General features: G+C 37.7%; 1 protein-coding gene across 1 annotated transcript; it reads right to left on the reverse strand.

Moving 5' to 3' along the window:
• Positions 1-206: 206 nt before the first annotated feature.
• Positions 207-13,509, reverse strand: LOC140158021 (ultra-long-chain fatty acid omega-hydroxylase-like). The gene is made up of 9 exons (XM_072181270.1): positions 13,345-13,509; positions 11,931-12,078; positions 10,287-10,456; positions 5,457-5,584; positions 4,730-4,988; positions 3,651-3,841; positions 1,717-1,850; positions 596-743; positions 207-372 (listed from the first exon to the last, which is right to left on the reverse strand). Exons 1-9 carry the CDS (start codon positions 13,507-13,509, stop codon positions 207-209), a joined length of 1,509 nt encoding a protein of 502 aa, XP_072037371.1.
• Between the last annotated feature and the right edge of the window lie 2,767 nt (positions 13,510-16,276).

Consider the following 16,276-nt stretch of genomic DNA (forward strand, 5'->3'; position numbering starts at 1 on the left):
TCACGTGTTCCTATATATCTGGTTTCCACTACCACGTGTATTCTAGTTATCTTATGTCCACCACCACGTGTATTCTATTGATCTTGTTTCCACCATCACGTGTATCCTATATATCTTGTTTCCAACACCACGTGTATCCTATATATCTTGTTTCCACCACCACGTGTATTCTATTTATCTTGTTTCCACCATCACGTGTATTCTATCTATCTTGTTTCCACCACCACGTGTATTCCAGTTGTGCTCCTCAAAACGGTATTATTAATCCTTTGAACGGGCTTGCTACTATCAGGAGCAAAACGGAAGTGACGTAGGAGCACAGCGGTAACCGTTTTCATCTCAGACATGGCAAACTGTTGTCCAATACAATTCCTGTAAAAACAATGTACATGTAATATAATCTGGAAGGAGAGTCTAACTATTAATCAAATTATGTTATGTTGAAATTAAGATTTAATTTAAAATCTAATTTTAAATTAAATTAAATTTAGGTCAGGGTTTTCGGACAAATCCCACAGGTTTGTCTTATTGTAGCCAGTTAAAAAATGCCAAAAACATTCTGGAAATTATAAACGTTACTTTACATTTGACGTACCTTGGACCGGCAGCGAAGGGAGTGAAAGCATGGGAGTGACGGTTGACGGAATTTTCCTTCGAAAATCGTTCAGGATCAAAAACCTCGGGAGTATCCCACACGTTTGGATTACGATGAAGTCCGTATATGTTTATATAAACACTGGCTCCTATAGAACAAGCATACATTTAATTATAATAATAACGTAATATTTAAAGTGATAGATAACAATATTCTTAATTACTTTTTAGCATATAGAGAAGTCAAGTTATAGCTCAATCGATTAGACGTTCGACTATGGTGCGAGAGGTTGCGGGTTCGAACCCTGGCGGTGGTTTAATACACTCTAGAGGAACTGAGTTAAGTTGAAATTCCCCTGTTAATTGTCTCGTTATAACCCGTAAGAAACTCGGGGAGCTGATCCTGGCTGCGAAGGACAATTGTGGAATGTCTAGGGTGTGCGCTCCTAAGCTGCAAGGATCATCATTTGTTTTTAAATGGTTTATAGAATGATGATCGGGCCGTAGTGGTCAGCGACAACCTGTGAAGTAGCCTTAAAGTGTGCTTAGGCACAACATCTTTTTTGGTCCTATAGCACTATCGGTGCCCGAAGAGGTACCGATAGTGCTATAGGACTACCGACATTTGTACAGTGCATTTGTTCTTTATTTGAATGGAAAACAATAACATTATGCAACTGTTAATTATTATGCTTGATACAATTTATTACATCTCCACGGAGTGGTGTTAAGAGTCATCGGTACCTAACCGGGCACCGATGGTTCTATAGGTCCAGATTGGATGTGGTGCCTTAGGCTTGTGGATCAACGTCTAGGTCCTGTGTGTGTCTGCTTTGTAGTAGCTTTAAGCTCCTCCCAATTCACGACACGATGTTATTCTCGTGTTCACGTATACGATCCACTACTTAGAGATAAAAAAATCACCGGAAGTACCGGAATACTTAGTATTCCGCGGGAAAAGGAGTCGATTCTAAGTGAGCCATCCGCCAAGATACAAAGTATAAATATATGTGAGTATTAGGAAACGTCTTCGATATGTCAATCTACATTCTATTATGATCTATTTTACGTTTGAAATTTGATATACGTTTATTCTCGTGATATCGGTACATATTTTGTTACCTTTTGGAATGACTCTCCCATCTGGTAATTGTAGAGGCGACTTCAACAGTCTGCCAATTCCCGGCACAGGTGGGTAAAGCCTCATGCTCTCCTTGATAAACTGCGTCAAATACTCAAATTTTGACAGATCATTCCTATTATGATTGAGAATATGAAATATTAGGTTTTGCACACGGTGCCAGGAGTATTATGGTGTTAGCATTCAGTGGCGTATATATATCAGGGGTGAGTTGTAATGTGTGTGGATAGGGTGAGGGCAAATATATCGGTGCTATAGACCGAAACGCCGCGGGATTTACTACTATGTTGGTCCATTATCAAAGTAAATTTTGGTGCTAAACTAGCCCAAATTTTGTCGATTTTCTGCCCGATAAATTGAGCTGGACTGCCCGGTTGAAGTCATCTGGGGGAGGGAGAGACTCGGTCCACAAGGTCAAACAAGGTCTGTAAATGTGTCCAGTGCATGCCCCCTATACTTTGATGATGCTTAGACTGCTGCTCTCTTTCGTCAACTTTATAAGTTGACGCATACCGCGGAACGTAAGCATTTTGCCCATGTGGGTCGACGATAAATAAATGGTGCGTTAGCGAACTCAAAAATAGCGCGAGCATACACAAGAGATTTAAGCGCTGACAAGTTGAACGACCCGTGTACGATCAGATGAACGATGTCGCCAGGTCTGAACGCTTTTACTGAATTCAGGTATGCTTAGAGGACACAGGCATGGAACATTCCAAGCTATATGTTATTAATCTGTGGACTGACGACTGAGTAACTTATGTGTTAAAAAAGTGTCGAACTTTCCCACCAGATTCTGGTGATCTGAGACTGCGCAGTTGTGTCCAAATTGACCTTTGACTGCGTTTGTTATTGAACACGTATTTTTAGAACTTCAGAGCGCGATCTTGTTACGATGGCGCGCATATCAATTTGTAAGCGCTCTTTAGCAAAATTATAGTTCGTTGAATTTACAACCGTATGACAAAACATGCGAATATAGTAACCTTTTGCACAAGATTTGCAATTTAAAGAGCATTGCCCATTGCTCATTCTAATGACTCTAGTATATGGACAATATAAGTGTGCTTTTTCATTTACTGACATAAAATTTGAAAAATATTGTAAGGAACACTTGAGGCTTTGACTTTTAAAACCTACATTTTTGGTCAAAAATTTGCTTGGATAGGTAGTTTTCAACAGATTTACCACATTCGTCTTGCAAATTATGTTGACCTAGTGACGAAAAGTATTTTTAGGGGGAAGTGTTAGCTTTCGTTTGGTATAAAAAATCTGATTGAATGAAGGGAACACTTGAGGTTTCGACAAAAACAATCAAAGAGGACCATTTTTCACGATGCTATGTACTCAACCGTGTAGTGTAATCAAAGACTGTGGAGACAATTCACTGCTTGCTTGAGAGCTCTTGGACGAAAATATGTGCTCAAGTGTATCGAGGTGGAAACTGTACGCATGAGGGTTTATAAGAGAATCGTTTTTGTATAGAAACGTTTTCGTATGGTACAAGGGTGCCGATGACAGGCGCACTATGGCGCACAACCAAAGCCGCGCGAGAATATATCCACGAGTCCGACACGATACGAGCTGTAAGTCTTCCAGTCGTCACTACAAGTATAGCACAGATACATGCGCAGTGTAAACGACTGAAGGGTTTAGTCTAGATGTTGCAGCTTATGTTCTTAATAGTTTAGTTTAAAATGGATACAGTCAACATGCTATAAAATTAAACCAAATCTACGAGAACAACTCGCACGTAATATGGATCTGAATTAGTTCATCCATTGCAATGCGGATAGATATTGTATTTCTTGATGTAATCAGGAGAAAGGTCTTACTTTCCATATTTGGCGTTTCTCTAGAACTGATCTACGCAAGCGTAATGTCTATATTGTAAATGGCAGTCTTTTAGTCTTACCATTCCAATTCATCCCTGTCATGCATCACCTCATCCACCTCTTTCCTGCATCTTTCTTGGAGTTCTGGATGATTAGCTAAGTTGTATACAACCCAAGACAATCCCGATGCTGTGGTATCATGACCTTCAAACATAAATGTATCCACTTCATCGCGTATTTCCTGATCGCTCAAACCTACGCCATCTTCGTCCTTTATATGAACAGAGGAAATACCAAGGAAAACATCATTATTATTGATAAATTACATGATAATTAATTATTATTCTGTCGGTCCGTGCCATGTCACTTCCGGTTGATGATGCGACTCAAATTTGAGTGAAAAAAAGTCCTTGGTTCGATTTTTTGTTGATGATTTCTGTCATTGGAGTTATGTATATTTCGATCGCAAATAGTCAGTGCAATCAAACAAGTTTCTAAGTTTTCAAAATTGAAGTTACTTACTTGATTTATCGTTTTATATAATGACAAACCGACAATTAAATTCCATGGTCGAGTGTTGGTTTTTCCGAAATTGAATTTGGACTGGAGTGACAACATCAATAGTCTCCTTCACAGCCAGTTTCTGTCATTGATTACAAACCGTGAGCCACGTGAAGCTTGGACCCAAGACTAGAAGCTGGACCGACAGAATAAGCAACGTAAATCTTAACAATTTAAAGCTTTATCCCCTTGAGGCCAATGCTGACTCTACCACGCCTCTAATGGGCAAAACACATGATATAGCTCTGTTTGTATAACCAGAAAATACTTTTGAGACGCTGATAATATGGCCGGCTGTATTGACCATTAATGCTCTGCGTGCGCGCTAGCCATAAGCTTCAACACAAAAAGTTTTGAGATATTTTGTCGAAAGAGTTATCTTAAGAACCCCCGAACCGATACTAGGCTTGTTTGTACTCATTTTAATACATTTTTCATGCTGATCCCAAATATGATCATGAAAATTGACAATTGAAATTTTTGATTTTGATTTAAAAAAACAAACTTGTCGTCTGCAGTGGACATCAGCGTGGAGTTTTTTTAAAAGGGTAAAACGTGTCTGATTAATGGAAAAACAGTACAATATATTTTAGTGTACCTTAGCTTTAAGTAGTATATCCAGAAAAGGCATCAATCGGTCCTTCTTTGACGTGTCTCTTTCAGATTGAGCAAGTTGTTGTTTTCTCTCGTTGATAACTCTCCGCGTAAATTCGTGGGCTACCGTAATTGCTTGACGGTTAGTGGCACCATCTGAACTTAAAGCGTAAATGACGTCTGATTGGTACGCAAGAGTCACAAAACGTATTACATTTAGCTTTGTTAAAACAGACGTTGCGTTGACATATGGATGCTTTGTTCTAAAACAAAGGATGACATATAAGACATTACGAGTAGTGCAAATAATTTTAACTCGTATAACAATATTTAACGTTTGCAGAGAACATTCTTCCATCACTGTTCTTGCGTCATACATATGATCCAATATCTTCCACACATGGAGTGTGTATTTTCAAACTCCATTCGTTATCTACACACACATCAAAATAATGGCCTCAAATTGAATGTGTTTCCGTGGTGAAAGATATTCATCAGTTAGACTCACTGACATGGATAGCAGGCGGCGACCGAAAACTCATTAACATCAATAAATCAAGCAAGTTTCAAAGTATATGATTTGTAGAATGAACTTTTGCAAAACATCAAAGTGTTATTTTTCAATAATATAATGATTTAGATATGAAACCAAAGATCGCATCGCCTTAAAGAACAGTAAAGGGCAGTTATTGGATTAGGGCCAGTAGGCACATAAAACAATTTTGGCGTACCCTTTTTGGAGAATATCTTCTTCAACTCCCATGACGCATTTCATAAGACTATCTAGTGTTGTCAGGCTTATATCTTGCATGACCTCTATCGAGTATGCGCCATTTTTGCACACTTCTCTCCACTTCTTCTGTACATGGAAGCAAAATGGTAAAAGAAAATTTTCATACCTGATTTTTTTGCCACGACAGTGGCACTAATATGGAATTTGCACTTAAAAATAGCCCATTCGGGTGCTATGTGGGTCTCTTATCTTTTATTTATTACACCCACTGTTGGCGGAATATGTCTAATAACATCTTTAATTTGGGCTCATACTACTTTTGTTGTTTAGTGGCGATGACTATTTTACTAGAAAAATGTAGGCAGATATGAAATGTGCTGGATATGTTTTTTGTTTGTGGGTGAATTTTGCTATAATCAAAGAAATCTGGTGCATGACTAAATTTCAGTCCAGATTGACACCAAACACGTTCAAGTTGTTAAAATTTTGAGGAAAATATGATATACTTTCTTTGAAGTAATGGTTGATATTTTCTCCTCCTATCACCTTCTTTGGAGACATGCAAGACCACTGAGCAGTGAGCACAGCATGATATGTTTGATCATGTTGATAACCCGGGTTGATAACAGATCTAATGTTGTATAGACCTATAGAATTAAAATCTTCATCATATGGACCGTGGTGGTATTTACCAATAAATACCCATATGTCCCATCCGGTTAATTAATTTACACACAAAACAAATTACCAGCATATCAGGCACTTATCAATGCTAAATTATTAAACTTGATCTTCAGCCGTGGCATTGCCTTTTTTAAAGACTTTCTTGTTGTTGCATATTTGCAATCATTACACATGTGTACACATACACCTAAATCAAATCAGCCAAATTCGTTGTCTTTGTAAGGTCACCGGAGCAATTTTGACATAATGTCCTCATATTGAGACATAAAAGTTCCCCATTATAGAACTCCACGTTAAACAGTCAAAATACCCAGTGGGGTTTCTTTTGTACAGAAACCTTTCCTGACAATTGTACAACAACAACAACAACAACAACAAAAACAACAACAACAACAACAACAACAACAACAACAACAACAACAACAGCAGCAACAACAACAACAACAAAACCGCATTTTATAGCGCCTTACGCGTACACCTCAAGGCGCGGAACAAAAGAAAGACAAAACCAATACTTTACTAAAAAACCCTTAATACCTTAAATCGTACAGTTTACACAGAAATTTATATGAAATACACACTAGCAATAATTAAAAGCACACAAGATAATTTGTTAAAAACTTGCAGCAGAATATAATACAAAGCAGGATCCAATGCACAAAGTCAATGTTCAAATGATGAAGATTGCACAAAATATAAAATTACAATAAATCATTGTCGAACAGAAATGTCTTGAGAGCCGATTTGAACTGAGATATCAAGTCTATTGCGCGGATGTGAGTGAGCAGCTGACACGGGTGTGAGTGGGCTACAAACACTACTTCAGCATTTTGAGTAAAGAATTACAAAATTAAAATTTGATAGAAATCGTATACATCTGGCTTTAATTGTGCGATTCATCGTGGTGCCACTTCGTGGTCTACGAAGCATTAAGGGGGTACTACACCCTGTGGTAAATTTGTGACTATTTTTGCATTTTTCTCAAAAAATAATAACACACTGGTAACAAAAGTTATGTATATTATTGGGGCAAGGAATCCAATTACTACACTGAGATTTCAGTGACTCAAGACCAGCGGTTCAGTATATATGATAGAAAACGAGGTACATCCTAGCGGTACCTTATTCCTTATCATAAATAACAAACCGCTTGTCTTGGGTCACTGAAATTTCAGTGTAGTAGTTGGATTCCTTGCCCCTATAATATACAAAACTTTTGTTACCACTGTGTTATTAGTAAAATGCGAAAATAGACACAAATTTATTGAGGGGTGTAGTACCCCCTTAAATTGATGTGAATAGTTGAGATTTATCTTTGAATACTGTTAACACTAGGATGGAAAAGCCCAGCTTGGTGTCTTTTGCTCTCTGATGAAGTTTTTTGAACAAATCTCAAGATAAAAACTGATCAAGTATGAACATTGAACGGGACAGAAGCGCACAAAAAGCTGCAATTTGTAAGTAGCAATCTTTGCTCCCAGATTAAACTTCTAGGAACAAACTGCGCGCGAAGCGCGGAAATTTTAAAGCTATAAAATGATCAAAAGAAGCTTGCGTAAATTTGCAATTTGTCGAAACGATTATTAGCCTAGAAATATTTATTTGCATAACATTGGGGTGGGGGTGGGGGGAGAGGGGGTGACGGCTTTGTTACATTTTGATATGCAGCTTGAATTTCAAAACACTGTCTCTTGAGTATTCCTTCACTTAGAAGATTCAATTAGGTCATAAATTGAGGCTAAATTCTACTCGTGTTTTTGTCCTGTTGTAAAATAATTTTAAATTATTTTCTTATGACGTTTGGCATGAAATGTGCCAAGGGTGGTTGTGGATTAGGGGAGGTGGATTAGGGAGAGGGATTCATATCGTAAATTTGATCTAAATCCCCCATTAAAAATTTGAATCTAGTAAAACAAGAAGTTGTCTTCAAAAAAGACAAGTCACGGATCAGGTGTATAGGCCTAGTACCTGAGACTATTACACCTGTGATTATTATATATATAGTCTCAGATAGTACTTTGAGCTACTTTAGTCTAACATTTAATATTCATATCTAACCTACTTTGCACGACAATAAATAAGTGACATGAGGCTTAATAATGATATCTGCGTCTTGACTCTGGAAAACAATTTTTTAAAGCCACCCACAGGAAACAAATTTGGCTTTGGTTTGTGACACCGGGCCCGGGGGAGCGCCCCCCTTCTCCCCCCCCCCCCCCCCTTGTCGGCGGCACTGGGTCAACTCCGACATCACTGTCAAAGCTAGATGCAGTCGAGAGGCGTGACATTCGCATCATAGATCTTCCTCGCGAAGAACTCGCCTCCCTCCAAATTCAGCCTTTGGTCCACCGTAGAGCAGTTGGTATCACTACGCACTATGTCCCATCGAATGTACTAAGCTCCGGAGCTATTGGGTCAACTAACTACTTCCAGACCAGCTCCAGACTGACCTTCGCCACTCAGTTAGATCTCATGACTTTGTAGTTCAAATTCCAAGATCATAATGAACGTTCCTTGATTCCAGCACCAGCGGTACATGGAATGCACTGCCGCCTCGCATTCCAGAAATTGTGAAACGGACCAGCTTCAAAAAGGAGGTTAACAGCTATCTAGGTGTCAATGCGTCAGCTTTACAGTAACGATAACAGTTGACATAATAATAAAACTGTCCAAATTGTGACCCCCGGTTGTGACCCAGGAAATCCGGCCACCTCCTCCAAATGTATGTAGGGTCTACGAGTTTTGTTGAGTATTTTTTTTATATACGCAAGCATGCCGAACCGGAATATGTTTTGTTCTCTTATATCTATACACCCACTATGCAGTCATGTCTACAGCAGAATTCACCACGACCTTTGCAGGACTTAAACCCCATTAAACCAAGATAAACCTCATTGAAAACAGCTCAACTATGTTAAATCAGGGATGCGTCTCATATCCATGGTTAAATCCACAAGCACATGTTTTTGATTTACCTGTGCATTATTGCAATGGGCTGTGGTGAAATAGGTATCATGATTTCAGTTGGATGCACCATTACAAAGCAAACGCACAGTATTAAACAATGGTGTGCGTGGCCTTTGTTTCCCAAATGAGAACAATAGTATGCATATTGTTAACCAGGCTTGTTGATGGTACAACTCATGTCAAATTTGTTAGAGTAATTGTGATTGTATCACACAAGTAAATGAGAAACATGTGGCTTTAGACTTAACACGGTTTGGAAATAAGTTTTTCATTTGTGAGCTCTCTATCGGGCAGTCAGAACTCCATATTTTGGAGGGCTCGACAACAATCTTTCCAAAATCGCATTTTAATAATATTTAGATGACCATAGAGGAAAAGAATTGAAATTTTCAGCTTCTATGGCGAAAATTGAGCAAACCGATCACCCGACGGTGCCCCTTCGAAGTTGGAGCTATCACAAGTCAACTGTTGAGCACAATTTGCCATTGAAATTACACGTCCGACTGCCTGTGAAATTTTGGAATTCTCTCTTCGGAAAAATAGCTCGACAACAACTTTTCCGTGACATTTTTTACTTCAAATTGTAGTATGTTAAGGATGAATATTATAATTCACATGTGAGCCTCTATGGCTAATATTGGGTGAAGGGTTTTCCCACTAGCTCACTAACTAGTCTATTGTCTATACCTACAGTACAGTGAGTGAGCTAGAAGTCAATCATCAATTGGAGCGCTGTGTGTGCACTGAATAGGAAAAACGGACAGTAACTGCATAATGCGACACTTGTTCATAGTTATCATGTTTTGAAACAGAGCCGGCATTGAGCCATTGGACTTATTCGACCTATTTAGCTTATAGAAGAAGCCGTAGCCGAGGAAAGCGAACGTGACAACAACTAATATATGACCCCATCAAACAGCAAGATATTAGCAGTGATTGGTTGTTAATAAGGATACAAATCACAGAGCAGCACTTTGGTTTTTATCCTCAATTATTATTATTATTATTATTATTGTTATTGTTATTGTTATTATTATTATTATTATTATTATTATTATTATTATTATTATTTTTATTATTATTATTATTATTATTATTATTATTATTATTATTATTTTACCAAATGGAAAAGCTTACATTTTTGACCAAAAAAAAGATGTAAAAATATAATACTCACGGCTAAAGTATTTGTGGAGTCAACATATTTGTTCACGTAAGGTCTCAAAATATCAAAATGAAAAGCTGGTGTCAATAGTCGCCTATTTCGTGCCCACTTCCGTCCGGTTGACAACAGTAACCCATCTCCTAACCACGGTTTTAAGAGAACGTAGGAAGAATCTTTTGGCTCTGTAAACAAACGGAGTTGTAAACAAAAAATAGGGGATTTTTAAAGTATCAAGGAAGGTGAAAGTGCTGTGGTGGAGGCAATATGGGGAGGGGAAAATGAAATGGGGTGGGGTGTCTCTATGCTGATAATAATGAGTGGTATGTGGCTGGTATAAATGATGAAACATTGGCACCTCTTGGCAATTTAAAATTTCAGAGGCCAAGGCGGGGTTGGGGCAATTCAATTTGAAATGGATTATAGGTGTCGGCCTGACACCTTCACATTAAGAGTCATTCGGAAGGGTCGTTCGGTGAGAGCAAAGTATACATAATATGGGGTCATTGGGTGAGAGCTTGAATTTTGGCATTCGGTAAGAGCAAAGATGTAACAAATAATATAGTGTCTTTGGGTGAGAGATGGACCGTTTGGACCTAAATTAGGGGCATGGAGTGAGAACATGACCCCTTAAATGTGATTTTTTTTAAGTGAGAGCCAAAACAGTCCCACAGAAGCCCCAATCATTGATTACTACTCAAATTAAAAATAAGGACCTTTGGGTGACCAATCGAATGGAAAAAGAAGAGGTCTTTGGATGACAGAACATATATTTGTGTCTTTGGGTGACAGCGATGCTGAAAAAGCGGTTCCTAACAGCCCTACATACGCGATTGCCCCCCACCCCCTGGTCTCAAGGTATTTGCAGAGGTCAACATTAAATCTATTCACCTAGGCCTAAATAAAGAGTGCGCAGGTACTGGACACGCGTCACGTGACGTACGAGGCTGTTCGAAATAGACGGTTAGCAAATTGAAGAACAACATAGAGTGGAGTTTGTTGTCGAACTCAACGGTTTTAGAATAGCATAAGTTTGCTTGACAACACAAAGCAACACATAACACTCGTATACGTTCAGAACTGTTTGTGAAAAATTCATGATTACGTATTAAAATTCATGGCGATATTGCATCGACCCCAGTTTTTCCAATCTAATTAATTAATCTATGGAAGCAAGTGAATTCAAAGTCCATTGGATCTACACTACAGAAACCGCGATCTGAACATAATATAACAAGCAATTCTTGTAGTACAGTGCGTAGGTTTAGCATGCAAGCACAGAGCAATATATTTGATGAGTTTGGGTCATATTTCATGACATAACACCACCCCGCATCCTATAATTGAGTTAACTTGTTAAATGGTTTTGGAATGATGTGGGGCCGCAGTGGTAAGCGACAACCTGTAAAGTGTGCTGAGGCTTGTGGATCAATGTCTAGACGTTGTGCCTGTGCGTAGAACACTATAAATCACTGCGCTGTTTTTTATAATGAAAAATATCCTGAAATAGCCCTATGGGAAGCTTTCTTCCAAGTTTTGTTTTTTTTGAGGGGGAGGGCATCTTTAAGGATATAAATCAAGGTTTCTCTTTATCTTATGAATGTCGCCACCATTACAAATGATTCTATAATGATTTAATAATCCAAGGATGCTATTTACCTGCAGTATTGAATATGGCCTTGATGGTATCTGGATGATAGACAACGACTGCTGGCTGGAATGGGTGGACCCAAAATTGCATAGCCTTCTCATTATTCTCATATATATTCTCAAAGGTCCATAGCATTCCATGAGCGCCTTCCAAAAACTGGAGGATTAAAAGCGATTTGAATGAAGATGGTTTAGAATGCAGATCTAGTATCAAACAAAGTATTTAGTGAGCTATTGCAGTTGAAAACCATGAAACACTCCTATGAAAGACATGACCTTAATCGCAGGAGTGTAGATTCAAATGTAGTAACATATTAAGGTACTAGTACGTAATTCAATTTGAAGTTCACACTCCTTCTGTGGAAGATTAAGGCAATGTCTTCCATAGAGGTTGTGTGGAATAGCTTATTATAGCTTATTATATAGCTTATTATGTTTACTAATATCTGTGTAATATAAATTTAAAGGTTACATGAAATAACATTATAAGACTGTATAGCAAGAACACAAACTGGAATGGTGCAAACATGCTACAACCTACAGGAGATTACAGTGTCATAATTATTAGAAAAATGAAGTTGCAGTTGTACATCCAATCCAAGTGAATGGAAAATGTAAGACCTCTCCAATCAATCAGCCATTGAAGATTGTATTTATCAGTCAGTGGTGTAGCCAGGACTTTTTCAGATAGAGACAGAGAGAGAGGGGGTGGACAAGGCAAATTTCATGGGGGGCAAATTGTCACAAATGGGCTAAAAAGTAAAAAAGTACAACAAATTTATCCAAAATGGGCTAACAAATACAAAGTACAACAAGTATGTGCATACAAATCTTAAATATCAGGTCAGCCAGCATACCACAGGGGCCAAGAGGGAATTGATTAAAATTGTGTTCATCTGCTCAGTGATGTAGCCAGGACTTTTGCAGGGGGCAGCAATGTACATTTCAAGGTGGGGGACGAAAATGGTAAAAAATGGCCAAAAGGTACAACAAACTTGTCCAAAATGGGCTAAAAAGTACTGTAAATGCATAAAAATCTTAAATATCAGGGCGGCCAGCATCAAACAGGGGCAAGACTTCTCACGGTGGATATGATATGGTGGCAAGAAGACTTGCTTCGATCACGATGTAATTGCAATTTCAAGCCATTGATTTATATGGAAGGGATACTACATATTATATTGCTAAATGATAATCTCCTCTCATACCATTAATCACATTAAATAAAACATGTTCACAAAATATAAAAAAAATTACAAACCGCGAAAGACTCTGACCGCGCAAGACGGGTGATCGCTAGTATAAATAATTAGTCAGAATAGATAGAGCAAGGCAAACAACAGTTAGGTTAGAAAGAGCGACGATGGTCCTACATTGTACTTTGATCACATAGGCATTTATACAATGGAATGTGTTTACTTACGGCTTTACCGTGTCCAAGAAAGAATAAGCCACGGGAATGTTCGGGAAAATCTTTCAATTTATTTTGAAATGACCATCTTGTTCTCATGAGTAATACAAACTTTACAAGTAATGTTATAATTGCTAACACACCAAACGTTGATAGTATATCCAGTATTGTAGCCATCTTCAATACACAACAGGTGAAGAACTACCAGTAAGCCTAAAATAGTAAATTATCCGTCCACCCGATTTACCCGTAGACAAGGAGTTCATGAGGGCAATGTCGAGACCTCGGGTCACAGTAATATACAGTGCGCAAAAGAATTAATGTACCAGTTATGTTCACCCATTTATATCCTAAGGGGTGGTGCAATAATTATATGTACCCAGGGGTGGTGAATTATAGGGGGGATTTTTGGAAGGCCAAAAGTGAGGGGGGGGGGCAAGCATTTTTTGACAGGTCGAAAGGAGGATCGAGCGAAATTGGGCAAGTCAAAAGGGGGGCAAGCGATTTTTGGCACATATATTTTGGGCACCGTTCTAAATTTATATTAGACCCTAAAAAGGACAACATTAGGAACACGTTCAAATTAATATGCAAAATTTCCCCCTCGATGCGCTCACATTATATATAAGACAATTTAAGGTTTTAAATTCGGGTTTCCCAAAATAAAAGTGTGTAAAGGGGAGAGGCAAAGATGTTTTTGGCACGTCAAAGGGGGAGGTGTTTTGGCATGTCAAAAGGGGGCCAATGATTTTTTGGCACGGCCAAAGGGGGTGGGCCAAGCAATTTTTGGCAGACCACTTTGAGAATTTTTTTTATTGCACAGCCCCACAAAGACAGATATGTCATAATTGGCACCAGCAGCCAATAGCTGTATCTTTTAGCCCATATTTAAGACGCTATTGCGTGTCCTATTTATTTGTACAAAAAGCGTTCTGGTAGTTAATCCGATTATTACATAACTTCGCCAGCGTATACCACGTACATTTTAGGGGAGCAAACCAAAAGATCGATGACGTCTTTAAACGTAACTAATTTCGTTTCTCGGACGACCATGGGTGTTTTCCCAATTCCAAAATTATACCTTTTTGCAACATCTTTCCATTTAACCATGTCTCTATCTCCTAATGTCCAAAAATATTCCCAATTTAGATTACCCAGATGATTAAACAAGTCGTCGGTCGCAACACATAGTGGCGTAGAGCGATTTTCCAAATGTTCTGTTTCACATAATGGCGTATAGGTTTCGAGCTAGCTATTATCCTATAATAGTTCTTCTTTGTTAACTATTAAAGATTCAATTTAATAGTTTGAACCTTAAACTTCAATTTCATATGGAATCGGACAACTGAGAGATATTAGTAGAGGAGTATCGACTCCGTTACTAGTAGCATATCCTTCAAAAACGTTTTGCTCGTAAACGTATTTTGTCCTTCACGTACGCCACTATGTGTTGCAACCGACGAATTATATAGATATCAGTCACCACTCACCAACATTATAAGCCGCTTATGAGAATCATTTTAGGGCCAAAAAGGTTGTAATCACTAGTGTAGTTGCAATTCCTTTTGATCCTGACTCTCTGACACTTTTTAATGACATTCTGAACCATGAACCTTGGAAAAAAATTTAAATTGTTTTATATTGCCTAAAAGTGAGTAGTCATTAAAGTGAATGTTTTTTAAATTAAATAAAGCCCCATTTAAATACATTATAGCTAACTTCTCTACTTAAACAGAGAAATTGCACATTCATGTAAAATTACTTATTTTGTTTTTAATACACGGCTCTCGGTTTAACCATTGACAGGCTATGTTAGCACATCTACGACACTAACCAAGGTGCCAAAATTTGAATTTTCTACGATCATCCAGATGAGCAAATCACTGAATAGTCCTTACAGCAGTAGAGTAATGTATAGACCCTGGTGAATAAACTAAACATTTTATTAAAGAAGAGTGACAGACAACAACAGCCCACGGTTGTTTGATGGGATTATTTATTAGTTTTCAAACAAAACATCATGTACAACCAAAATTTAGGCTTAAACAGCTAAAAGAGACATCATGCTAATGTATACAGATGCTTTTGAGTCATTCTCAACTTTAATTTCCCCTCTTTTACAAAATTATTCACTTTTATAGCATTTTTAAAGCTTTTTCGGATATAAAATGTATCTATTAATGACAAAATTGGTGGCGCTATTTAGTTACTGGAAATTACTCTTTCAAGCTTTTAATACAAATAATTCCTTTTATTGTTTGATAAAATGTGTTTATAAAATTTCCTTGTTGCTTGTTTCACCTATTCTAGGTGTTTTAATGGCAGTATTAATCACCTACCCCTTGCAAATAAAGAAATATAATTTAGGATAAATAGCGCCATCTATAGTTTGCATTTAGTTAATAATGAAGCCGATTCTATATACATCAAACAACCGTGAGCCTGACACCTTGAACCAAGGCTAAAAGTAGGTTATCCCTTGCTTCTTTTCAGGATCTAGATCTACAGAGTGTTTTAAAATGAACTGTACCCAAATTCAAAAATTAAAATAAAATACTTACCGACATTTAAATAATTTGTGTTTGTAAGCTTTGACAGGATAGTATGTTTCCTATTATTGGTGAAAAAATCATGTCTTTACCTTACATGGTTTTGAAGAAAAGTACATTTTTATAAAACATACCAATTTTGTTACTGCGGTAGAGAACACGGATAAACTTAGTTCCATGTGTTGGTCTAAAAATGGGATGATAAATTGAAAATGCGATATCTTCTGACTAAAACCACTTATTATCAAAATTCAAAACTTCTACTACAGAACACTTATCACTGTTTTCTATGATAGTTTTTTGATATGTACAATCTCCGCGAATATATATAAAAAATGGGTACAGTTGGGTACAGTTCATTTTAAATCACCCTGTATGCTCTTTTGTATACAAAT

The sequence above is a fragment of the Amphiura filiformis genome, chromosome 7, assembly GCF_039555335.1.
Source record: "Amphiura filiformis chromosome 7, Afil_fr2py, whole genome shotgun sequence".
NCBI lineage: Eukaryota > Metazoa > Echinodermata > Ophiuroidea > Amphilepidida > Amphiuridae > Amphiura > Amphiura filiformis.

Excerpts from the sequence above, each read along its gene's own strand:
- LOC140158021 (XM_072181270.1), bottom strand. The coding sequence starts at position 13,509 with ATGGCTACAATACTGGATATACTATCAACGTTTGGTGTGTTAGCAATT. Across the intron at positions 12,079-13,344 it reads TTCTTGGACACGGTAAAGCC|TTTTTGGAAGGCGCTCATGG; the intron begins GTAAGTAAACAC and ends TTAATCCTCCAG. Across the intron at positions 5,585-10,286 it reads ACTCCACAAATACTTTAGCC|AAGAAGTGGAGAGAAGTGTG; the intron begins GTGAGTATTATA and ends TTCCATGTACAG.